Source organism: Thamnophis elegans, chromosome 6 (assembly GCF_009769535.1).
Source record: "Thamnophis elegans isolate rThaEle1 chromosome 6, rThaEle1.pri, whole genome shotgun sequence".
In the NCBI taxonomy this organism is placed as follows: Eukaryota; Metazoa; Chordata; class Lepidosauria; order Squamata; family Colubridae; genus Thamnophis; species Thamnophis elegans.
Genome location: NC_045546.1, coordinates 41518724 through 41546380, shown reverse-complemented (window position 1 = coordinate 41546380; position 27657 = coordinate 41518724). Strand labels below are relative to the sequence as shown.

The 27657-nt window shown below is 34.6% G+C and overlaps 1 protein-coding gene across 1 annotated transcript in view; it reads left to right on the top strand.

The window, feature by feature from the left end:
- CADM2 (cell adhesion molecule 2) overlaps positions 1-27657 on the top strand; it is a 142401-nt gene that overhangs the window by 111795 nt on the left and 2949 nt on the right. Inside the window, exons 8-9 of the mRNA XM_032219799.1 lie at positions 3623-3745; positions 27496-27621. Of these exons, the coding sequence (XP_032075690.1) occupies positions 3623-3745; positions 27496-27621 (249 nt within the window). The remainder of the gene's footprint in view (positions 1-3622; positions 3746-27495; positions 27622-27657) is intronic.

Below are 27657 nucleotides of genomic sequence, written 5' to 3'. Positions count from 1 at the left end.
TGTGAATTTCTTTTCCTTTTTTTAATGAACACAAGTGCAGGATTTGTATTCGGTGTGTCCAGCATGATAACATGTTTAAATGTGTTTAATGAGAAATTAATGCAGAATGTATGAGTAACAAGACATAATTCTAAATAGTTTCTTTTTGTTTTTTGTTAATGTGACCAATTTATATAGCCACAAAAATCAATGTGGCAATCAAAGAAAAAAAATAGCAACATTAATTATAATGAAACATATTGTTTGCTAGAGGCAACATCAAGCAACCAAAAACAACTAGAAGCTCTACCATTAGAAAAACATATGCATGAATTAAATTGTTGTAACTGGAGAGGCAAAATGAAGTCTCAGATTTCTACTTCTCCAAGACCAACAATTTCTGAAAAAGAATCTGCAAGCTTCAAGAATACCTAAAGATGTATTTGATTCTAGGTGAAAGTGGAAATAGGATAATTCTATGAACTAAGCTTAATTTCAGTTTTAAGCATCCAAGCTAAAATCATTTCTGCTGAATTTAAATGACATTACATCAAAACATATGTAGGTTTAAAATATTTTTTAAAAAATCCTGATTTACTCGGACCTATATAATAATTTAATATTTCATTACATTATTTACAAAATAACAGGCATAAGAACATCTAACCAGCTAATAAAAAGAAACCAATTACAAATACAATAAAAATATTGAATATGTGTACAAATTTGGTACTGAAATGAAAACAACATTGGCACAAAAAGATACTTTTTTTCTAAGGTTATTGAAGATATTAATGCAAAGGAAGGATAATATGAGGGAAGGACATCTTATAAGTAGTTGGTGTGAAATAACTCCATTTTTACAAATTAATTGGGTTTGAACTGATGTGCCCTTCCAAGATTGGAACCTGCAAGAATATTTTTTTCAGTTGCATCCCTAAATTTAATGCATTAATCCAATTTATAGATTATCTTGCAGCTCTAACCTTGCATGGCCCTTCTTTTCCAAGAAAGACTACAGTTCATGACCTACATAAAACTGATGTTGAAGATATTAAAAGAGCATGAAGGAGGGTTTTAAAAAAAGGAAACTTGTCAATTGTCACATATCAAGGGGAGGAAACCCTAAACTACAGTCAAGTCAAAGCACTTTTATTCCACCACTGGAATAAAAATGCTTGAATAGATTTCATTGTCAGGACAGAACTTTAAAGAGAATTAATAAGATTATAACTTTCCTATATCTCGCTTGACAGAATTCATTTATCAGGACATCCAAGCAAATTTCAGTGTCAAATCAGTGCCAAGTGTTAGACTTGATTTCTCCCCCAAAAAAGTTATGGCAGTCTGTTGCTGATTGTCGTTTCATTCCGATCTGAAACAACAGCATTTCCAAGTTTTAATTTTCTATGACATAATATTAAGTTACAGTGTACAGGCATTATAGCTATGCTGAGGGAAGTTTTAGTTTATTTTCTGATCCCAAAACCAGAGAAATAACTCATGGAACAGGTTTTGTTTTTGTTTTTGTTAGTCTTGTCATATATTATCAAAGACAAGGAACCTCTACTTGGTTTTCAGTGATTGCTCTTCTCCTTTAGATTACTTTGAAATCTACATAAAACTGGATTTTGGTATATGATTGTGCTCACATATACATTTGTGAAACGTCTATTTAGTTATATAAACAGCTTCTCAGCCAGTTTCTGGAGCAGTTGTAAAATAATTATTATATGGCAAAATACTCTGAAATATTAGCCTTTTTTTTTTTGCATGATTGCTAACCTATTCATTTTTAAATGAATTATGCTGTTTGCATAATAATGCTAAGAAATTCACAAATTGTTTCTTTTTTAAAAAAAAGAGCATTCATGATTAATGTTGACTAATGTCAGTTCTATTTAATAGTCCTGGCAGATGCTCTCCAGGCAATGTTGTAGTTTGTCCTTGTGATTAATGTGGCAACATTAAATTTTGAAAAGCCTGCCTTAATTTTGATAGTCAGGGTTATCTCCTATTGAAGAACTGCTTTAAATGTTAATATGTTAAGGATGTACGCACAGAGTTATATAGATACCTATGTGAAAATTTTGCAAAAGTAAATGTTAGAGAATAATAATATTTGCTCTAATTAATTGGGAATGGGAGTGTGACATTTTGGGGTATCTCAAATGTATTAACTTGGGGAAAGACAGGCAGTCTTTTGAAATGGCAATATAATTTGCAATGCATAACATTAGGAATAGGTCTAAAATCAAAAAGTCTAGTGGAATAATTAGCTGTGAATGGAGGCTGCTGGTAAACAAAATATTCTAAACCTCAGGATTCTGTGCTTTGAAAATAATCCTCCTATATGATGCTGCCTGATTTTATTTACCATGTATGTACAGAAATAATGCTCTGATATTGGTTTTTAAAGAAAATGAAAGCTGTATTTCTGACTTTTATTATCCTCCACAGATATCTTTAGCTATTCCTGAACTAATGGTGTTTTTAACTCTGTCTATGTGGCTAGTTTCCTAGATACACAGTGCTTGAAGCCAAGTTTCTGAACATTTTCAATGGTTTTCTTCCATGTTTTCTTTTTCTTCTGTGTCTTTTTAACAAACAAACAAAAAACTTTGCTTCAGGCAATGAAGATTTTAGATTTTAGGCAGTGAAGTCCCCTCCCCTCCATCGTCTGTTTATTGCAGAATTAAAATATCTATCTCACTATCTACACTTTCCATACATACATATGCACACATGGAATTGGAATAGGAAATTTATGGTGTGTTTATCAGAAATACATTTAGACTGACATGCAGTAGTTCTTGGTTTAGAATATGTTCTGAATGCTGAAAATGCTTGTTTGTTCCTCTTCTGGTAAGTGTCCTCTATAGATCACTCTTTTAATTAGCACATTGGTGTGAATAGGTCCCAAAACTGCCCTCCCACTAATTATTAAGATTAATAAACTTTTTATTTATATTATACACTTAATATTCACCAATGATGTTGAACGACAGTGAACCCTATAAAAGTTAAGGGTTTTTTATGTGTTTTCTGCTCTGGGTCTTAGCAGATGACTGTGTCTCTAACAAAATGTGGAAGAAGACAAGCAAACCAAAACCAGCAGCTTTTAGAGTTAGTAGTCGTTTGCTCACATTTTTTTTCATTGAGTCTGTCTGAAAAGTAGGTGTTTTAACATACAACCATCACTTAACACGTGTATTTATTTTAGCATGATGGTGTTGTGTTGTCATCTGCCACGCTGACACAGCATGTTATTTCATCCATATTTGCTTTCTTACTGTACAAGGCATTTAAAATGGCTTAGCAAAGAAATGAATTCTTGTCATAAAGATTTACTCTCTGACTTCAAAACTTTTCTTTTGAACAATTCTCTCTGTTGGTTGGTTCAAAATTCAGTCTGATACTATTTGAGCATTCAAAAAATAAAGAGAGAGAAAAAGAAAGAGAAAGAGAGAGAGCTAATGTCAAGAATTTAAAAGTATGTTACCTTACCTTTGTTGATCTGTGCTAAGCATGTTTTAATTGATACATTTTTTACACATGTGTATTGACAAGCTGAATCATTGTTATGCTGCTTCTCTCTGTTTGCATGATATGATTTTATGTTATATTTTTTTCCACTCACCAGATGTTTCCAACATTTTGCTTCCCACCACTGTCATCCCCTCCCTTACCACTGCAACAGTCACAGCCACTGTAGCCTTAACAGGCATAGGCACAGTCACATCGGCAACAGCCATCAACACCCGAGGTACAGTATACTTCTTTGTTATGGCCAGAAAATCACAGTATAAATAGGCTCTCACAGGGCTAGAAGCCTTAAAAGAATGATCAAAATGCTAAAGGAAAAATGACATTTCTGTGCACATTTTAGTTTTGATAAGTAAGAAGTCCAGTTTGGTTGTCTGCAATTAACATAGCTGTGAATGATTCAACAGCATTTTCTCTAATGACATTTATGAATGTGGGTGGGTGTTTTAACTGCTTTCCTAAGTAATTGTTTCCTTAAAGATTATCATATTAAACTTGTGTTAGAAGCAAACCTACTTAATTTTAAATTAACATTATCTCTTAAGAGGATATGTGTTCTGTGGCTAATATATTGTCTTTGTACAAAAGATTTGTATTTAACCATTTATTTATTTAGAACTGTTTAATTAATGAATTTACTGTAATTTCTTAATAATTCTGTTTAGTGAACAAAATGATAGGACTTTCTAATTTCTTATACTGACTTTGTTCAATAATTTTTCACCTTCAGTGAGGATTTACTTTACATTTTGGAAGTCTAATGCATCTTATATTAGAAAATTGTTGGAAAGTAACTGTATAAAAGAAAACTGACACGTTCCCAATTTCCTCCACTTACTGTGCTTCCAATCTATGTTGTTATATGCATTTAAGTTCTAAATGCACTTTACAATCTTACAGCTGAATTCATGATTTCAGCTAAGTAAATTGAATGAAAACAAAAATTTCATTAGAAGTAGTCCTTGATATACAACAGTTCATTTAGTGGCCATTTGAAGTTATAATGGCATTGAAAAAGTGACTTACGGCCATTTTTTGTACTTATGACCATTGCAGCCTCTCCAGAGACATGTGATCAAAATTCAGATGCATGGCAAATGATTCATATTTATGATGGTTGCTGTGTGTCGTCCTGACAAGCATAATCAATGGGAAAGCCAGATTCACAGATTCAATTGTGTTATAAACTTAGCAACTGAAGTGATTCACTTAGCAACTATGCACAGGAAAGATTATAAAATGGGGCAAAATTCACTTAACCAATGATATCACTTAGCAACAGAAATTTTGGGGTCAGTTGTAGTTGTAAATCACGGGTGTCAAACTGATGGCCTATGGGCTAGATGTATCATATGAAGGTCACATCCACTCCAGCTCTTCAAAGGGAAAAAACATCATGAAACGTCACATGATAGCAATCTGATGCCGCAACTTTGACACCCGTGTTGTAAGTTGAGGACTATGTGTACTCATTTCATTATGACACTAGAATGACACTGAAATGGCCTTTGGTACCAAGGAAGGGCAAAATCAAAAATTTGGTAGAGATATCCGTGAAAGAAGAGCATAGCACTATATGGCATTTTGTAATCTGATCTGCTCTGCAGGTTCCCTGGTTCTCAAGAAATCATTTTTAGGGACTTTGTACTTTTCAGGAAGGCAAAGAACAGTAAGTTTTGGCCAGCTTGTTTTCTAGGCAGGCATCTGAATGTCTGACTGAGCATTACAATTGAGTTTAAGAGATTATAGATGTAAGTTTAACAATGTTTTTTTCAGATTGAACAGCACTAGTTTTTTAAAAAGAGAATCTCAACCTTTTTGGAATGTCTTCAAAAACATTTAGAATGTCTTTATAAGTCATATTAAATTAAATGAACTTAAATTTAATTATCTAGCTTTTAAAAAAATATCATTTAACTGTTATTTATCATTTGGATCATTCTATAATAGAAGCACCGTATTGAAGCCCTGCTTTTCTTCTATCTCAGAATCTCTGAAATTCTTCTCTCTAAATATGCTTAAAACAATAGTTTCAAGCGGGAATGGAGAAAATGCAACCAAATAATGTACCATTTCATACAATATGTAATGAAAACTCCATCTTAACTATTAGGTTACTACACATCAAACTGATTTCCTATGACCATGGGGCATATGCTATTGGCTATATTCCACGAAAAATAACATTTTTAATTGACTGTAAATATATTTATTCCAAACATATTTTATCTGCATACAGTTCAGAAAATAACTTTTAAAAATTGTAAATCTTATTTTTATCAGTAGCATACTATTTCACAGAAGGTCTTGTATTACTTTTTAGTCAGAGATATATTTTCACTTTTGTTCCTTCTATGTATTAAGTGTTTTTATGACCTTCGGAATCACCATTGTGATGATGTTACCTAATTGCTACCTAATACATACATACATACATACATACATACATACATACATACATGCACGCACGCACGCACACACACACACACACACACACACATAATGATAAAGACTACATATTTGAAACAAGCCAATATTTGATCTAGATACTATAATTTTAATACATGTTAATTTAATTCATACATTGGTTATGATCACTATGACATTCTATGAAATTCTGTATGGCTTTCAAATTCCCAAAACAATAAAAACAATTAAGAAGTCAAAAATAAGCCAAATAATAAACCCAGGGTCCAATAAATTTATCAATAAATACATTTATCCCAGTCTTCGGAATAGAGCCAGATTTTAAGGAGCAAGGACATTCATATCTCGAGAGGCAACAAAAAATACACACTTCCTTGGTCCTGCAAGATAAGGGGACATAGAGTGAGCCCACCCTGCAAACATATTGGAGAGGCAGAGCCATGTAGATTACATTATAATACTCACAATACGTAAATGGGGTATGAATAATTGTTTGATCAGCATTCTTTGTCAAGGAAAGGGTGAAATTGTCACAAAGACCTTTGCATCTATTTTTTTAAACTTGGAACTGCAAGTCCAGAAGGATACTTAAGTTGTGTACCACGCTTCAATAAGGAATAAGGAAGATCAATGATGAAAGCCTTAATAATTCAAGCAGCCATCTCCACCAAGTCTTGTGATGACTGAGCCAAAATCTATTCCTCCCCATCCAAACCCATCCATTGGTACTACATCAGTACATTGACAACTTTATCAGCAAAGCTCAGGTAACTGGCAAAAGTTTCTACCTCAACAAAAAGATACACAGCTAGCCATTCAGTGCAACTGTCCCTGCACTCAAAAAAAGAGAGGAAGAGAATATTCATTTATTCTATCCATGCAAATGAACCTTGCTCGTGTTAAGTGCAGATTCAATCAATTATGAAAAGATTCTCATTGTTCTTACTACAATCTTACATTTGGGGCTTTTTTTGTTTTTTTTACAACTCATATTACAGCATTCCTCTGTATAGGCCACTGGATAGTGCATGACATCTCAGAACATTTGAAACACATAATTGTTTTTAAGATTATAGTAGCATCTTATTTACTGCTGAACCTGTATTTCCAATGAATAAAATATTTGAAATCTCTTGTTCTTGATTTATTTTAAAACATCTGATTACAATATTTTGGGTGTCTTGCAAACTAAATATAAGTGAATCATTTATTGTCATCAGTGCTGTCTCTGTCACAATACTAGTTATTCTGCCAAATATTTTATGAGAGCATTTAAAGACTTTAAGGGCTTTTGGCTACATAACAAATCTCTTGTAGCCGATGTGATCATTGAATTTCTGGCAACAACATCTTAGGAAACAAATTTTCTAATTGTTAAATGTAACTAAGGGTTCAGCCTCATTTCCTGATTTTCCCAGAGCAAAGATGCCCCAATAACCTTTTATTGAAGACATAAATAGACAATATCCTCCACACATCTTTTCTTGTTCCACTTCAGTAATGATATTTTCTGAGTTCTGGGAGCATGAGATATCTATAATGCTATCTGTAAGCAGTGCTTCGTTTAATTATAAGCAGTCCATCTGCTATTAGCTAATGTAGGCTATTGTGAGCATTCTCCATTCTTCAGGTCACTTAGTACTGTTCTTCATGGTAATTTTGTCTTGAACTGCTGGTTTTCCTTCTATGGAGGAATTCCTACATTAATGTGGTTACATTTTTTTTTCTAATGTAATGCCATTCTGAGTATTTTGTGGTTTAGTGTTATGGCTGATGCTATGTCCACTTTCTTCCAGCATTCTTTTCCATTTTTAATTGAATTGAGATATTGGACTGAAATTTATAAGAGTTTATGCCAGTTATCTTTCTAACTCAAGTAACAACAATGACACCAGAATTGTCTACCCACATGCTATAAGACTGGTAAAGCTCTGACCAAATATAGCCCATTTAACAATATGGTGAACTGGAAGTTGACCCTGTATATCAGGGGTATCAAACTCAAGGCAGTGGGCTGAATCTTGCCTGCAGGGTGCTTAGATTTGGCCTGTGGGGCTGACTTGGAAACAGCTAAGGACAGTGTCTCTGCTAGTGAAAACAGAGCTTGGGGAAACCACTTGTAGCCATCCTGAGCTCCATTTTCAATCGTGTTGGCCTCCTGCAGCCTTCTGTCAGCAAAAACAGTTTGAGGGTATGCACAGTCCTCCCAAGCACTGTTTTTTCTGGCAGAGGGCTGAGGAGACCATCATGGCCAAAATGGACACCAAGCTGGACATGCCCACCCTGGACATGGACCTCCAGCCACCTGAAGACAAATACAACCCTGATGCAGCCCTCAATGAAATTGAGTTTGACACCCCTGCTGTAAATCATTCCATGCCACTCTTTTCTCCTACTGGGCCTATCAGTGGATTTAATTTGGGATGGAGTATTATAGAAGACTGATAGATAGGTGTTATTTCCATCATATGACATTCAGGAAAGTGGTAACCCTGCATTTAGAAATATCCCTGACATGGTAGGATCACCTCCTGAAAGAAGAGGGGAAGGAGTCTCTCCAGAGGGAATGCTTCATTAGTAGGTCAAAGTAAAAAATTGCCAATTTAGTCAGCATTCTTACCACCAAGCTTAAATTAGTGCCAACATGTGAAAGAAAACAAAGACATGCAGTTCTTTATTTCCAGGCACATTCTTTCAAAAGAAGCAAATAAGTTGAGATGCTGACCATATGAGGAAAATCTGGTTTTAACACTCAATTTGTCAAAATGAAGAAGAAACAGAAATAATCCAGCCACTTTTCGTAATGTATTTGAACTATTGCTAAATATATTAAAATATTTCACTACTTATAATGATGACTGGAACTGTTCACTTTTGCAAGGCTATGGGGCAGTTCTGATCCTATCTTGTTTTCCTACTGTGGTTACAGTTGCAAATTAGTGAACAATATTGTTTCAGGGATGTTTGTTTGTTTGGTGTCTTTGTGTCGTTGTTGACTCCTGGCAACTGTCTGGATAAGTCCCTGCAGTTTTCTTGGTAAGATTTCGGATGTACAGTAGTTTGCCTTCCAAAGGCTGTGAGAGTGATTGACTCAAGGTCACCCAGCTGGCTTTATTATTTAAGGCAGGATTGGAACTCACTGTCTTTTGGTTTCTAGCCTAGTGGCTTAATCACCAACATCAAAGTAGCTCTCTTCAGTTTATGTATGTGCTTACATATATTTGACCCAAACAAGCCATATTTGTTATGTTGAAAATAATGTCGACAGAAGTCAAAACCAACAACTCTGTAACACAAACACTGATGCAAGCCATTTCTTATACGTATTTTCTCCTCTCTTTTTTTGAACTATCAAAATCAGTAACAGTAAAAAACAAAACTAGAAACTTTGCCTACATATCCAAGGTCTGAGAAACCTTGCATTTTTTTAAAGGAAATAAAGTTTTCATGTCATCTAAATATTTGTGATAGCTTTCAATGCTATTTCAAAAAAGTGAAATGTTTTCTTCATGTAAGTTCCTAAGGTGTAATTGACTGGACTCCAATAGCTTGCTAGTTAACTTTTATTATATTTATTATATTCTCCCTTAACAGTATTTTTTTTTACTGTTGCAAAAATTATTACAGCTTGTGACTATGGATGTTGCAGCCAAAGAAATGAAAACTATCTACCATATTTTTCAGAGTATAAGACGCACCAAGGTTTTGAAGAGGCAATTTTTTTAAAAAAAGTAGGTAGGTAGGTAGAGGGAGGGAAAGAGAGAGAGAGAGAAAGTAGGTAGGAAGAGAGAAAGAGTAGGTAGGTAGGTAGGTAGCTAGAAAGTGGGAGGAAGAAATACAGTAGGTAGGTAGAGAGAGAGAGATAGTAGTTAGGTAGATGTTTCCAAGTGTATTTATCCATGTGCTGGAGAAGAAAATTGCTGTCAATCTGCAGCACCTAAGACTTTGTTTCTGCTGGCACAGCACTTGATCAATCTAATTCTCATCAATCACTTTAACTAAAGAGCTGTCCGAAAGGGGGGGGAGTTTTTGCACTCTGCAAACCTCCCTAAAATGGCCCTTTTTTTTAAAGGCATGAATAGCCTTGGGGGGGCTTGCAGAGTGCTCCTGTGGGGATGGGGGGTGGAAACAAGCAAAAACAGGCCTGTTAAAACAATTATTTACATAGCGTTAGGGAGGCTTATAAAGTGCTGTTGGAGGCTGGGAGGCAAAATTGAGCAAAAAATGGCCCGTTTTTTTTTCATTTCTACCCTCCCCAGCCCCCATAAGGCTCTGCACCCCTTTTGGTGAAGTGGACAGGGCTTCGGGAGGCAAAAAATGTTGTATTTGATGTATAAGACGCACCCAGATTTTCAGCTTCTTTTTTGAGGAAAAAAGGTGCGTCTTATACTCCAAAAATACGTATATAAATTATTTCATGTTGAGGCTAGGTAGGTACAGTGATGGTTCATATACAGTAAGTCTTTTTTTTTTGTTCCCAAAATATTAATCTAACTTTGAAGTTAGATGATATTCTCCTTATAATCATATGAAAAATATGCATTATTTGAAGAAGTTCTGAAAGAGTGTACCTCAAAAAAATGTGATGTGTGTTAGTAATCAACTACACAAATAAGTGATACATATAAAATACTTTGAAGGAAAACTTGGAATTGAAAACAGAGGTTTCTAAACTTTTTTGTTCTTGGAAACTGATATAGAACTCCTGGTTGCATTCTGAAAAAAACAGATAATAGGGATTAGCTATTAAATGTCATTATTTTTTAAAATAAAACATGGATTTGTCTAAATATTTTGGTGAATATTGGACTGGCGGAAGCAAGAGATAGGAAGGGGTCATGAGAAAGATATTTTTCCTTAATATGAACTGTAAAATCTTGCATAACTTTTTCGTACAGAACAGCAGACATTCTAGCTTTTCAATAGTTTCAGTCCAAATAAATAGTTTATAACCATGTTTCCCTAAAAATAAGAGAGGGTGTTATTTTCTTTTGACCCGCGGTATAAGCACTTGGCCTTATTTCGGGAGGTCTTATTATTTTTGAGGTGCATGAGGTGGCGAGCATGGTCACCTCATGGCTGCTGCTGTGTTGCAATATTTTCAGGAAGGGCTTCTTTTTGAAGGAGGGCTTATTTTAGTGCATACACTCAAAAGCCCGATTGGGCTTATTATCCGGGCAGGTCTTATTTTCAGGGAAACAGGGAAGAATTACATCTGTTTTCATCTCCCAAGTTTTCATAGTGCTACATATTCTGTTTATGAAGGAACTTTCCTGAATAACCAAACTGGACAAAGCAGTTACCTTTATAGTAAATCTTTTCACAAAAGTTATGTCTGAAGGGAAAGGAAAATTTCAGATTTTGTCCGCAAGTAAATTCCTGTGATATTTGTCAAGATTTGTGGATGCTTAAATCAGTGCAGCTAAGCTTTGCAATTTCTATACACTGACCTCTGCTTCTCATAATAACTCCAGTAAAGAGCTTGGCAATAACATAAGTGAAATACTCAAGGAATTGCCATGCTTTGACTTTTCTCTAGCTGCTTTAATGGGTCCCAAAGGCCACAGACACTTTAAAGCTCTTAAGTCTCCTGTAAATTGCATGTGGGTTCCATGTCAGAACAGTTGGGAATTCAGGAACAATAAAGATTGCTTGAATCTATATAAATTGAGTATTTGTCTAAGCTTTTTTACTATGTTAGAAATAAATAAATCATAAAGTATCCCTATTTCAATGTTCATTATGTCCCTGTTAGCATGATAAAATTATTTACTATTTTTTGAACTAGTTCTACATTTTTGGAATATAAAAGGTATCTCTGAAAGTTACTTTTAATTGCCAAATTTTATTTTATTTTTTTCTACTTGGCAAAGATTGTTTTTAATGGTAATTGAAAGTGGGGCAAAATCAACCTGATATTCCCCATGTTATTCAGTTTTACAGAGAATACACAGACAAACCTATATTACAAGGCTTTTAGAAGTGGGATTAATTTATTTCATCACTTAGCAAAATTCTCATTTTATAGAAATAAAATAAGTTATTTAACCATCACATTTTCATTTTAAAAATGTATTTTTATTTTTTTTATGAATAATAGTCATGGCTAGATGTTTTGCTATGCAGTATGCAGTGATGTGCAGTCAGGGGAGACAGAGCCTCACCACTGTCATCATGAAAAGGAAAAAAAATGTAAATGGAAAAAGGCGAGAGCTGAGGTCAGGCTGAGCTAATTGCTGCCAGAGTCACCGTGTGAATGACTCTGCTTAGTGCTTAACTGTTTTAAAAAGCCTCTAAAAAAGTGCCCTCTACAAGAGGAGGCAGGAGAACAACATCCCTCATCTAGTCTGACTTTAGGTGTTTTATGATCACTCGAGCAGAGTTAAGCAAGGGTTAAAAGTCTAAAAATTCCTGACGTAGGTGAGGCACACACTTCTCCTGCCTCCTACTGTAGATACTGTAGAGGGTGCTTTTTAGAGGCTTTTTAAACAGTTAAGCAGAGTCATCCACTCTGGCAGCAACTAGCTCAGCCTGACCTCAGCTCTTGCCTTTTTCCTTTTACATTTTTTTTTGCTTTTCATAATGACAGGCAAGAGCAGAGTTGAAATCCTCTCTGAAACAGCTGGAAAAGGTACGTGTGGGTCGGAGGGCGGGGGAGAAATTCAAACTTCATCCTCCTGGTGTGGGGCTTTGGGCAAAGGCTGGAGGGAAGTGCTCTCTCTCCCCAAGTGTAGTTTGATTGCAGGCAGAGCAACATTATCTTTTCAAACCTGTAATCAGTGAAGCTGGGCTGGATCCTTCCGGGGCTGGGGGAAAGTGTGTGTGCTCCAGTATGGCTCTTTGACTGGCTTCCTGCCTCCTCCTGTAGTCTCCCTGACTCACTCCAATCCAACTTTGTGTGTGTGTGTGTGTGTGCGCGTGTGTGTGTGTGTGCGCACGCACGCGCGGGCGTGCGCGCGCTTGTTTGAGAGAGAGTTGTTTGAGTGAGAGAGGGAAGGGGGTAGGAAAGATAGTCCAATCCAACTTGTGTGTGTGTGTTTGTGTGTGTTTGAAAGGGGGGGAGGAAGGGAGAAATGGAGGAAGGAGGGGGAAGGGAAAAGAAAAAGAAAGAAGGAAAGATTTAGCAAAGGAGAAAAACAAATGCTGTCGCTTTAAATCGGAACTGAGCATGCCTGGCTCTGGAATTCTGGGAGTTGAAGTCCACAAGTCTAAAAAAATTTGTGTCAGTGTCTCACCAGCCATAAACCTCACCGCACGTCACTGGCAGTATGTATGTTTGTGTGTGTTTGTATACACACACACACACACACAAACACACATATATGGTTCCCCTCACACATAGGTGCTAGTCGTTCCCAACTCTAGGAGGCAGTGCTCATCTCCATTTCAAAGCCGAAGAGCCAGCGGTCTCTGAAGACATCTCCATGATCATGTGGCTGGCATGACTAAATGCCAAAGGTGCACAAAACACTGTTACCTTCCCCCAAAGGTGGTTCCTATTTTTCTACTTGCATTTTTACATGCTTTTGAACTGCTAGGTTGACAGAAGCTGGGACAAGTAACAGGAGCTCACTTCATTACACAGCGCTAAGGATTCGAACCACCAAACTGCCGACCTTTCTGATCGAAAAACTTAGCATCTTAGCCACTGAACCACCACATTCCTCACACACACAGGTGTATGTGTGTGTGTGTGTATGTATTTGTGTGTGTGTGTGTGTGTGTGTGTGTGTGTGTGTTTATTCTGCTTTATTCTGCATAACCATAGATTTGTTTTTATCATACCTGGCCAACTGGGTAGAAACCATTCCACAGAACAAATATCTTTGAGTAAAATACAACTCTGTTCTATATTTTGAATTCAGGTAACCTAACTGAAGCCCTATTCCATACAAAGGTGTTGTGAACATTATATTATATATATAATAATGGAAAGAATATGAATATTTTTTAGAAAATTGAGTAGAAATAGTAGCACAGGTGCATTTTCACATTGTATTTGAAGAGCATGTACTACATGCTTCAGGAAAAACCTTAATGCTGGATAACAAGAAAAGAAGCTATACAATAAGCATATTGCCCTCCTTTTTAGTAATATTGATTTTTTTACATTACTCAAGTAATAATCCATAGTGAAAAGAAATTAGCTGGCGGTACACTTTTAAGTTTGAATACTGGTTAACTAGGGATTTAAAACATCTGTTTATGACCACATTCAAGTAATTTATTATTCATTTATTTGTGCTTTGGTTCAGCTGTCATGCTTTTAATATGACTGTAAAAAAAGAAGGAAGGAATTTGTTTTTAATTTGAGGTAGTTTTGTATGTTTGTTTCCATCACTCAAATATGCGTTTTTCACTTTTTTACATAAAATACTACGTTAGGCAATTCCAAATGCCAGGTGACCATCAATGTTTGTAATAGAAAATCAATTATGTGAAGGGAAATTATGAAAAGAATAATACCAACTGCTAAAGAATAGTTTCATTTTATATTATTTTTTTAATATATGAACACAACTGTCTTCAAGAAATCACAAGATGCTGGATTTGCACTGAAGTTCAACCATCTTTCTCACCATCATGTTTGTTATTAAAATTCTTTAAAACATGTTTATAAGATGGACATATTTTAATAAATGACATTAAAACTAGTTACAACCTTGCACAATTGAAATGTATAATCCTGAATAAGATTACAACTGGAATCTGTCCAATATGATTATACAATCCCTATAACCACTTTCCAAAAGGAAGTGGGAAAATCAAAAAGGAAAGAATTGTGTACATTCTTCAACTAAACTAAAAAATAACAAATCAACTCAGTTTGATTTGTCTACTCAGTCTACGGTAATGCTACATTATTGGAAATAAAATATATATTTTCCTATTCTAACATAATAATTAGAAATGTATATCCCAATAAATCTTAAAAATCTGATTTGCTGATCGTCATGTCTTAAAATTTGGAAATATTATAGACTGCCCAAAAATTTAAATAGAGCATGATAACAGTGGATCTTTCAATTCTGATATTCCAGTCTGATCATTTGAATGTTGAAGAGAATTCATTTTGAGGAAAAGAGCATCAGGAGAATTGTTACATATATCACTCTTGATTAACATTCCACTGCATTTTTAAAAGCAATTAATAAAGAAAAGAGTGCTTTTCAGCATTACTGAACATGCTCACGAAAAGCCATTATTTTCAGATTAACTGTATTGAACATATCTGTATACTGTAACTATACATTTTCTCTTTCTGAGTAACAAAGAATTAATTTTAGGAATAACACATTCTGTATTCTAAAATGTTACAAGCATTTTATATGATAAATACTAGAACTAAAGAAATAACTATTTAACATTCTGTCAACTGCATTATGTAAAAGTAAAATAAAAAGTGTTGATATCTTCATCTTATATGAATTGTTCTGAATGCTCCATATAAAGTCTCAAAATCAATTCTAAAATTCTGAATATCAGCAAGAGAAAAAAAGTTTTCTTAACAGTATCTTTGACAATACAATATTAGTGTTGACTGATCACTATAATAGATTTAAAGTACAAAAACTATAGAAATAACATAATATAGGATTCAAGGTCTCCTATTAATTTAGATATATGACATTTTAAAATATTGTGCCAAGTAGCTATTTATATTGAAAGGGATTTTAGTTTTCTGATTTCCAGTAATAGTTCTGCTTATCATCACTTCACATATGCTGTATCAAAAAATCTTACTTTTTCACTATCATCAATCTTTGAAAACTTCAACTATTTCTGGAACTGTCTATAAGCATATTTTGATTTGAACATTTATGGTAATTTTACTTAGAAACTTCAAGTGGGTGATGACAAGGCCATGAGTCATTGTAGCATGGTTTCCCATTCTAAGTGGGGTCACAATTGTTGCGACAAACAACAATTGACCACAGCTTTTATCCGCTGTTCTAGCAACAATTATGAGTTCAAAAGAACTATCACCACATCCTTCAAGGTCAATGCCATCCTATCAAGAGACATAAATCATATTTTCTTTCAAAGTAACTCGTAGTATTAATGAAGAATTAATCATCTTCAAGATCTAGGATATTATTTTTCCTCAGTTGCCCAATTAAGCCAAGAGACGCAGAAATCCAACCATATTTGACAGACAACACTTCAGTCAATTCCCTCTCCACATCATTGGAACTTCCCCTCCACACACAGTTCTTAAGTAAGTAAGCAACATGATGCCCAATCATTATCCTAGACTCTACCAACTGTAGAACTAGCACATACGCATATAAGTAATATAAGTTGAATAATGAATAAAATACACACAGGGAGACAGTGTGTGTGTGTGTGTGTGTGTGTGTGTGTGTGTGTGTGTGTGTGTGTGTAAGCGGCCCTATATAAAATAGTTGAGGGAATAAATAATAGAAAGCAAAAGAAATTAAATGCCAGAAAATAAAATACTTCACCTTTTACTAAGGTAAAAAAATTAATCTAGTATTCATCTTTATACAAATAATATTTAATATACTATCATTCATTTAGTAACCATTCAATGTTATGATAGCACTGAAAAAAGTAATTTATGACCAGTTCACACACTTATGACCATTGCATCATCCCCATAGTCATGTGATTGCAATCCAGGTGCTAGGTCTCACACTTGTAACAGTTGTAACATCCTGCAATCACATGGTTGCTATTTGCAATCTTCCCAGGTGACCTATGAAAAGCAGTCAATGGGGAAGTTGATAGAAGGTCACAAGTCTCAATCATGTATGTCTTCCTTGGCAATCATACCAATTAATGATGATTTTTCCAGTGCCAATTGTGGTTGTACATCAAGGCCTACCTGTACATTACATTCAAACTTCAATTATTTGATGCAATTTGTAAACCAAATCAAATAGGAATATGGATGTTCTTTCTCTGAGCTTGTGGGTAAGGTTACGGTTAGAGTTTATGTTTTGTTACCAGGTTAGGTAACATTTTCAGGGGAAATTAGGAAATGAAACATTCAGAAACCAACCAACTAGTTCAGAGAGTGAATCTTCATGTTACACCCAAGGTACAGATATTTACCACTATCACATATGCCAAGTTAAATCTTTGATACATTAATTTTCAGAATCCTAACATTGGTTTGCTCATAGAAAGCACTTAGACTTATATACTGCTTCACAGTGCTTTTACAGCCTCTCTAAGTGATTTACAGAGCCAGCATATTGCTCCCAATAATCTGGGTCCCACCTCAGAAGGATGGATGGCTGAGTCAACCTTGAGCTTGGTGAGATTTGATCTGCAAAATTGCAGGCAGTCAGCAGCCAGCAGCATTCTAACCACTGTGCCAATATGGCTCATACAGTATGTCTTACTTCTTTGGAATAATTCAGATGCTCTTAACATAATGGAATACTCTGCAGAAAAAAGTGTATAGTGTCATTTCTCTGATAAACAAGGCTAATGTCAGATTTACATAGAATTTGTAAGTGGACATTGTGCATCCTTTCTTTACACCCTGATCAATGTTGAACAATTTTCTTTAAGTATTCTATGAATCATCATGCATGTTATGTTTCCATCATGTACTGTATTAAGCAACTAACTTCAGTTCCTCATCTTCACAAAATCCCATAATTTAAATGTATTAATTTTATTGTAAAATTTGTCTGATGCATTTCTCAACATCTTGTTCAAGACCAAAAATCTATGCATCTGTTGGCATGAATCCAAATCTTATTTTCCAAAAGTTCCTTGTTACCTTCTCTATCCTGTTGACTAGAAGTCTGCCAAGTAGCTTCTCAGGCCAGCTTAATCTCCCCTGTAGCATTTGTACTTTTTCTTGCACATACGTACCATCACATTAAACAAATTGCACAACTACATCCTATGCTAATTTATATAATGTACACTTGCAACCATATTTTTCAGTATCCTGATATCATTTATGACTTTCTTTTTATTATTATTTTTTTACTTAGAAACATTAGATTTCATTTTAATTCTACACTTTGTCATTGCAATTATCATACAAATCTCTAAAATGTACTTCCAGCATTCCCTCATTTCAGTTTCATACACATCATTTCATGTTTTTTATTGTTAATTCCATTCAGCCAGCTGGAAGCTCTTTTCACCTACTTCCAAAATAATTATTTCCATTAGAATTGCTATGCTTAATCTTAATTTTCCTTGTTCTCTTTGACAACACAATGAATTACTAAATATTATGCTTTACATTCAGAATTGCAATATTACTACAGTATGTCATGGCCATAACCAGAAAAGGTCATTAATATTAACTTCCACCACCCATCCTGGGATTAGTCATTACACAGAAACCATTTTGGTGGCGTAAAGAATGAGTAAATTAGGTGAAAATCTTAGGCATCCCTTTTAGTGTCCAATCATGGCTTTAGTCATTACACAGAAAGCATTTTAGTGACATAAAGAATGAGTAAACTAGATGAAAATGTTAGCCCATCAATTTTCCATGTTAGTTGACCTCCTAAAGAAAAACTTAAGATCTGTTTTTAGTGACCAGTGCCCTATTTTATTCTAACTATGTTTATATCTTTTTATGAAGAGTGGATTTTTATACAACCTATCAATTATGAGGTATACATGGAATGCACTAGTCTATCAGGACACATTATTTAAATATAATGAATGAGAACTGAACTGAACTGAATTCAATGGAAAGCAAAGCAAACAAACAAAAATAGTGAATGTGGCTCTTTAAAGAAATGCTAGAAGAAAAACTGTGTTTTGCCCTGGATTTACTTAGACATCCTGCAATCTATTCTACCATTTCATTCTGCTGACTTTGCAGACCTAGCCTTTGTTTAAGTAATGTTATTGTGATTAGGTGACATACATATAGCTCTGCATGTATAGAATTTTCTCTCAGAGGCAATTATATTGAGAATGATTTAAATTATGGATATATGTGCTGGAGGGAAGGGTGAACTAGAATGAACAAGTGTAATTAACAAATACATCATATAAATTCAATGTATTTATAAATTCTGAGAATAGATTTTGATTATCTATGTAAATAATCAAAAATTATGATGGAAATGAGCTACCTAAATATGAAGCATATAAACAAAAATAGTATCAAAACTTATACTTAACATATTTGAATTTCATATAAAACAAATGTTTTGGTTTGGAGGTAGGTAAAAATTTGATCTAAAATGAAAAGGAATTTACATTATTTAAAAGAAAAACACTGTTTATACCTGAATGCATAGTTTTAATTACCTTGGATTAACAGAATCCCAAGATTTTGTCTATGTTAGTTGGGAATTTTAATACTAATAGTTCAATATATCTAAGAAACAAAGGTTGGGAAACATGAACTAATTTTAATAGTGCATATTCCAAATTCTGTTGCACCTTTAGAATCTGTTATGTAATGAAGCATGTTGAATATATGAAGAATAAAAATTAACTTAGTGGAATGACAATTATGTTGGAGCAAATGGTATGTGATTGTTTGTGTGTATGTGTATAATCCCATGGCCACAATATTTTGAATTATCCAGCATTGTGCCTTCTAGATGAATGGATTTCCAGTTTCCAAAATTATTAGTGTTAATCATGCTAAATAGAGAATTCCTGAAATTTCTGAGAACAAATAGAAAGCATTAATAGTAGTGGAGCCTATAATAGGCTTTGTGAATGATCAGTCTGATTTAATATTGGTAACCTTCAAACTGCAGCTCAGGACATAATTGTGCTTACATACTTCAACTTGTTTTGGTAGAATTGTAAGGTAGTAAAATTAAACCATGCTATTATTTTGTAATGTCTTGACTAATCACTTTCACATTAGACCACATTTACTTTCTCCTATTTAAGAAGAGAGTAATATGTCTGTATGCCTTAGTCAGCAAGCTCAAATGTTAGTAATTACAGGATAAACTTACAGACTGTTGTAAGTGACGTATTCTAATATGCGATTGAAAATCAGCTTCCCTTTGCACATTTGATCAATTGCCAGATGGTAGCTTTATCACATTTAGTTCAATCTGAATATACATAGTAATTACATTGAACCTTCTCATTTAAACCTTGATTACTGTCTCCAGAGAAACCAGGAATGAATCTGTCAGTGACACCCTACTGTGGATGCAACCTGGTAATACCAATCCTAATACTTTTTTCCAGTAGTATGATGAGACAGGGACAATTATTCCTGCTGGTGTAAAAAACACTGAGAGGGTAAAGAAATAACTAACGTGCTTATTATATACATATAAAAATTCTTTAGAAAACCACACTCAGTCTTGAAAAGCTCATAAACCAAAATCACATTATTAGGAGTCCATTTATTTATTCTAATACAGAATAGTAAGGCAGAAGGAAGGAGAGGAAGGAAGAGAGAGGAATAATTATAGTTACCAAAATTTTGCATTAATTTGGTTAACAGAAATTCCTATAAATAGGGTTCAATTAATTATAATTATGAAATTATTACAGATTAACTGAAAAACATATGTTAAACCATGAATTTAACTGTTAAAATAAATTAATGTAATTTTAAAAGGCAAAAATAACTTGATTAAAATGTTTTGCTGCTGAAGTATAATTAACTTATCCTTTCTTATCCTTGCGATTCCCATCCACTCCACAGGTATAAACCAATATTTTAAATGGTAACCACTGGCAGCAATGGAGATTTCTATTTAAAAATAATAAGGGAAACGTCTTTTCCATCTCTCAAGCAATGGCTTTCAGCCATAGTGGCACAGTGGTTACAATGCAATATTGCAGGCTGATTCTGCCTACTGCCTGCAGTTTGCTTCTGTCCAAGTCAAGGTTTGAGAGTCAGCCTACTATCCTTCCAGGATCGGTAAAATGAGAACTCAGATTGTTGGGGGCAATATGCTGACACTGTAAATTGCTTAGAGGGGGGTTATAAAGCACTATAAAGTGGTATATAAGGCTTAAGTGCTATTGCTATTGATCTATTAGGACTCAGAATACTTGTGAATAAAATTTAAAAGAGGGGCAAGATACATGCTCTGCATTAAGCATATCTTGCTGAATTCTCAGAATACTGTCACCATTCTGTAGAGAAAACATTTTCTTCATTGCTCATACCCCAAGGAACGATCTGCTTTTCTTTTATTGGTAATTATTCCATATCCTTTTTTTCTGGAAATATCACGGTTTAGATAATTTAATATCCTTCAGAAGTTTTGGATTTAAATTTCAAGTCAATCCCAGGCAGTATGGCTATGACAAGAAATTGTGGGAACTATAGTTTAACATTTATGGAAGGGACCAAGTGCCATATTTCTGGATAGATGCCTATCTATGTCTTGCTCATGATACCTACAATTGCTCATTATTTTATTTCAATTTAATTTATTCAACTTAGTCACCACCCAAATCTAACCAAATCTATTTTAATCCTCTGTTGCCACTATAATTGCTTCCTTGTCTATTTGTGAATTAGAAATAGTTTAATAAAACTTGTGAATCCACAGAGGATTGTGACAAACAGCACAGGATACAATGTATGTGCATGATATTTTAAATGATTTCCACACATTAAAAAAACAAGAGTTGAAAGCAAGATAGTTTCCACTGAGAAATATTCCCAGTTATAAAAATCAGGCAATGAGTTGGCCATTTTAAAGCATTAAAACATATATTGTCATTGTAAAATTACATTATATTAATCAAAAATAGAATTGTGTTATGCTGTAATTAGGAAAAGAATTTCAAATACTTGTGAAGAAGCTGATTTTTTCCAGAGAATCTTTTAATCAAAATGTATTTCTATGGCATGACTTTTAAAAAATACTTTAATAGTGTCATAATCTATATGTAATATAAGTGAGCTAGAAATACGTATGTCTGATACTGGTTTGGGAGAACCTACAGCTAAGATTCTGTGCAGTTTGGAGAACTCCCAAATCCCACTCCTGGCTAGCCCTATCCATCCCTCCCCTCCCAGGAGTCCCCACGCAGTCCGTTTTGGCGCAGAGGTTCAGGGAGGGTGAAAAACAGGCCTACTGGAAGTTCAGGAAGGCCAGAAACAGACCTGTTTCTATCCTCCAAAGGGCTTCTGGAGCTTGGGGAGGCTGTTTTCGCCCTCCCAGAGGCTCGAAGAAAGCCTCTGGAGGCTGGGGATACTCCCCTATTGTAGTGCAGTCAGCCAACTAGGCCAAGCCCACCATTGTCACACCCACCCAGCAACCAGGTAGACAACCCTTTGCTAAAATTTTTGAAGCCCACCCCTGAGTGGTGTGTTAAGGGTGGCTCCTGGAGAAACTGTCAAGTGGTCTTAATTTTACTGGAGACTAATGAAAAAATAGCATAAAAATGGGGGATACGTTGTGTCTGAGGCCTCTACTTCTAAAGAAGATGGATTTTCCATTTTGGCATAAATATATGTCTTCACTCTCCCTCAAACTGTTTGAGAGAAATATTTTCTAGCAAGTCTCCCAGGCTGCTAGGGAAAAAAAAATTATAGCAATAGCAGTTAGACTTATATACCGCTTCATAGGGCTTTCAGCCCTCTCTAAGCGGTTTACAGAGTCAGCATATTGCCCCCAACAACAATCCGGGTTCTCATTTTACCCACCTCGGAAGGATGGAAGGCTGAGTCAACCCTGAGCCGGTGAGATTTGAACAGCCGAACTGCAGAACTGCAGTCAGCTGAAGTAGCCTGCAGTGCTGCATTTAACCACTGCGCCACCTCGGCTCTTGATAGAAAAACTTCATGAATATATATAAGTATCATATACAAAGTATTAAGAACAGAATATATAATATCAAAATATTAAAAAATAAACTGATTGTTTCCTTTAGTATATTAAGTTTATTAACCTACAGAATATAAAGGTTAAGTGAAATAATATCTCACTGTACATCTGTGAAAAAATGCAAAGTCAAGAATAGAAAATAGGAGGAGATAAGCTGATAATAATTTTTGTTATCCATTAGTATATTAAGTTTATTAAACTGCTGAACAAAAGGTTATATGAAATAATATCTGAATCTACGTCAATAAAAATATTCAGAAGATTATAAGCTTGAGTCATAGTTTGAAAGCATTAAGCCACATTCATTCTACTTGAAAAACTGATCTCTGAAAATTGCATGAAGACTATGTTTTATTATCAGAAAAATCTGAATCCAGTTAGAGGGAGGAAGGCTCTTTTCTTTGCAAACTTTTGAAAATCATGTAGGCAACTTTGTTTTTGTTCTGGCACAGAGAGAATGTTCTCCATATCAATCCAGCTTTTAACAGTACAGAATGAATGTATTCATCTTGGATCTATTTCTATACCTATATCATCTATAATATTTATATTATCTATATCTATGTATATCTTCATCAATATCACTCTATAAAGTCTATACTATATTTTTCTATATGTATTTATATTTATATACTTTGGGGAAGGGGATTTTTCAAAATTCTTCCTTTTTTTTTTGCTGTCGTACGAAAAAAGAAGCATTTTCAGTTTTATGTTTCAGTTATCTGAACTTGAAGAAAAATGGTTCATTGGTAACAATGTCATTCAGAAATGTACATAAATACAGGAAACAAACTGTTTCAAATCAATTAAATATACAACTAACATTTTATGCAGATACTAATTATCAACACTCGGGGGAGGGGGGAGAGATAGGGACAAATGTGATTTCTATTTGCAAGCAAATGCTTCTCCTTTTTCCCACATAATTTCACACATATGTATTTCCTGGAGTTGCAGGCTTTTATGTGTACTTGCACTCTTACTTTACCCAAATTACTGATGTGTGTGTGTGGTGTGTGTGGGTGTGTGTGTGGTGTATGAAAAGAACCAAATCAAAATCTATCTTTAATTCACCCTGAAGAACATAGCAGGGAAGTACTAATTGTATAAGATAAAAGATAACCAAAGGTGCATTTACTTTTTGTAATTCGCTCAAGGGATTAGTCTTCTATCAGAAAACTGCAACAAGATAACACATTGTTCTGTACATAATACATTCCTGTATGCTTAATGTTTTGACAACAGTGATTGTGTGTTAACTTGCCATATATTATTTGTAAAGCTTTTTTTTACAAGACAAAAGCCTCAATTTCAGCTCATATTTTTGAAGGAACCGTACCGTAATATAAATAAATATAAATATAAATTCCTGTGTTTTATAGTGATTATAATTGAATACAGGTCCATTGGATGTGTTCTGAGGCCTGAAGAATGAGAAACATAATTGTGTTGTATTTCTCTCAAAAGAAGAGTTGTATAACTTTGGGGTTTCCTTTGATTCTTCATAGGCATCTTAGGTAGGCCAATGCCAGTTTTCACTTTGGGATTAGCTGTAACCTTACAGAACTTGAATATTCCATTTTTTTACTACTGATTCTGTGGGCGTGGATGGGTAGGCGTGGCAGGGGAAGGGAAGGATACTGTAAAATCTCCATTTCCACTTCAGTCCAGGGGAAGGATATTATAAAATCCCCATTCCCTCCCAATCAGCTGGAACTTCAGGAGGCAGATAATAGATGGACACGGGGCCTGTCAGAGGTGGTATTTACCAGTTCTCCAAACTACTCAAAATTTCCATTACCAGTTCTCCAGAACTGGTCAGAACCTGCTGAATACCACCTCTGAGTACTTACCCAAGAATCTATAACTTCAGGACCCTAGATATTAATAACTTCAAATTTTGATTACTGCAATTTATTCCATGGATGATCCTTAAACATAGCACAGAAATTGTAGCTGGCATAGTGTGTGTGTGTGTGTGTGTGTGTGTGTACACTCATATTTTAATATAGGGATACTCTGATACTTGCTCCACCTATCTGGTTTGTAGTGTGTTGATTAGGAATAAAATCTTCTTATTAGCAGTGTCCAATTTTCAGAGCTGTTCCAGAATAAATACACTTGTGTTCCATATTTTCTTGTTTTAAACAGCTACTTAAAACATGATTATTTATCCAAACATTTATGGGATTGCATCTGTGGCAGTATCAAACTGTCTTTGAAGAGAATTTTGTTTTTATTTAAATATATCCTATTAGTACACATATTTAATAGACATTTTACATGTGTTTTAATTGCCTTTGAGATGACAGATTACCTTATTATCTCTTGCTTTATCAGATTATTTTCTTGTTGCTTTTCTGTGTTCTATTGTAGAATCCTTCATGAATAGGACATACATAATAGTGATAATAATGACAACAACAACTAGAACAATAAAATATAATTATACCAGCTGAATAACTGAGACATCTTAGACACATTAATTATTTTGCAATTTGATCAAGAACTGACACCAAACATGTTGTATTAGTGAATGACTTTCTTGTGAAGCAAGAGTAGAGGAGGTATTGTTGAAATTTCAGTTCTGGAACACAAGTCCTAGAGCTTGGAGCCAGGCAGCTTTTATTGGCAGCCATTTGTGTCTTGTCTTCTTGGCTCTCCTTTCTCTCAGTTGGGCTTAGTGTTCCATGTTGCCATAGCATTCTTTGATCTGTGAGAACAAGCAGCAAAAACAAATGCAGGGTGAAATTAGGACATGAACAATTGGCATTGTAGCAGCTAGATGCTTATATCTGTGCTCTCTAGGGGTAACTGGGGGAGTGCCAGTTGATCTATAAACAGTGTATGAAATGGCAGCATGGTCATGGCAAGAACATATTGTTGTATTGTAACTTATATTGTGAGCTTTAGACTGCTGAAAATAGTGACTGTGCAGAAGTCCTCTTAGCTGTATTACCTCTGGCTTCAAAAATATGATCTCTTTTGCTGCTATTTGTGACAGGAATGCCACACAGCCTCGCCCATATATTCTATGGATTACTCCAAGTTAAAAGGACAAATAGAGGCATGCATTAACCAAATCATTACCAAAATGAAGGGGAATCTTTAAAACCCATGATAAAAAAGTTATTATGACTCTGTCTTTCCAACTTTGGATAATAAGTTTAATATATATTGTCACATAAATCGAGTATGAATAGAGTAAGGTTGGAGGAATCCTTCTCCCCAGACAATCCCATAGTTGATTTCCTCTTTCTTCTCATCATGCTCATTCAGCTTCAACCCCCCACCCTGGGTCTTCTGATGAGACATTTGAAAGGATGTTTTACTGCTGTCTGCTTTAATACAAGTAATGGTCCCTGCATAATGCATATTCCTGACAAAATACAGTCCTGGATGGTACAAAGAACTATATTATATTCAATAAAATAGGGGCATAGTTCTCCTTCAGCCTTTGTGGAAACAAGGAGCATGAGATAAGATATGGAGCTGTAAGAAAGATGACATTAACATGCATGTATTTCAGATTGGAACCAACCAATACCTTAGCCCATATGCAGGATTTAAGAATATTTTTTCCTTTTGTTTCTTTTTTCGTTTCTGCTATAATTTTGTACCAGTGAGGTTAAAACCAATTTCGTTGTATTTAACTACAATGACAATAAAGATTATACTTACTATTCTTACTTAAAGAAAATCTTTGGTTACAGTACTCAGATGTTACAAAATATACATACTAATTTTCAAACTAATTGCTAAAATTAATTCCATGCATGTAACCATTAGCATAATGTCAGTATATTTTAACAGTATCATTACAGAGTTGAAGTTTTGTTAAGTACAAACAAATACATTTTAACATTATATGATATGTTTTTTTCACTGCAATATACCTAGCTTTATACCTAGCTTTCATCTCCAATATGGCATCCTCCTGGCTGGGAATTCTGGCCCTGGAGATCCAACATATCTAAGAAATGCCAAGTATAGAAATCTGCCTTTAAGGGTAATAGATAAAATACTCATTGTGGTACTTGAGAACAAGGTACTCAAAAATAAATGGTCAATATGGCAAGTTTTTCATGTAAAATAACTGATGGATTATTAACTGATATTTGAATTTGTTCAAGCATAAACCAGAAGGCTGTTTTAAATTCACAAATTGAGAATGAACCATATTCTTTAGGGCTGCATTTATATTATCTGGTTCAATTCATGCAGATTCAGTCAACTCTGGGACTTGCTCAGCTATACTCTCCTCTTTTTTATTTCTAGAGAAAGAGGAGAGAGATGACAAAAGGAATATATAAAGAATTCCCACTGAGATTCATTCCTATAAATTATGTATTATGTAGAGTCTATTCTACTGATTCTATCTGATCCCCAATTCGCAACTCCTTATTTTTGCTTCTATAAATAACCACAGACAGATATTCAGTTATAGAAGAGTGAAGACAGAACTAGAAACCTTTCCCATTTACTAACTTCTGATAGAGATTTTTTCTTCTTTTTCTTTTTGTCCTCCTTTTGTATTGTGATGTCCAGAGGGCTGTATCAGTCTGGGACTACAAGCACTGCTGCATTGGTGATAAGAAAAGAATAAGGAAATAACTCCTCTGTGAATTCTTAAAATGCCATATTCCATTTCCACATGCGCACAAAAGAAATCCCTCATGTTGTTTTAAATTTCAGTGTCATATTTGGGTCATTTCGTACCCTCATGAATAATCTACCTTTTTGTTACTTTTTTCCCCACTAGATCCCAATACTTTGGCTGGAAGAAATGTACCAGATCATGCTGTTATAGGAGGGATAGTAGCTGTTGTTGTCTTTGTCACATTATGCTCTATAATTCTTCTTGGTCGATATCTGGCAAGACATAAAGGTAGGATGGATTTAATGAAACTGAAGCTAAATTTTA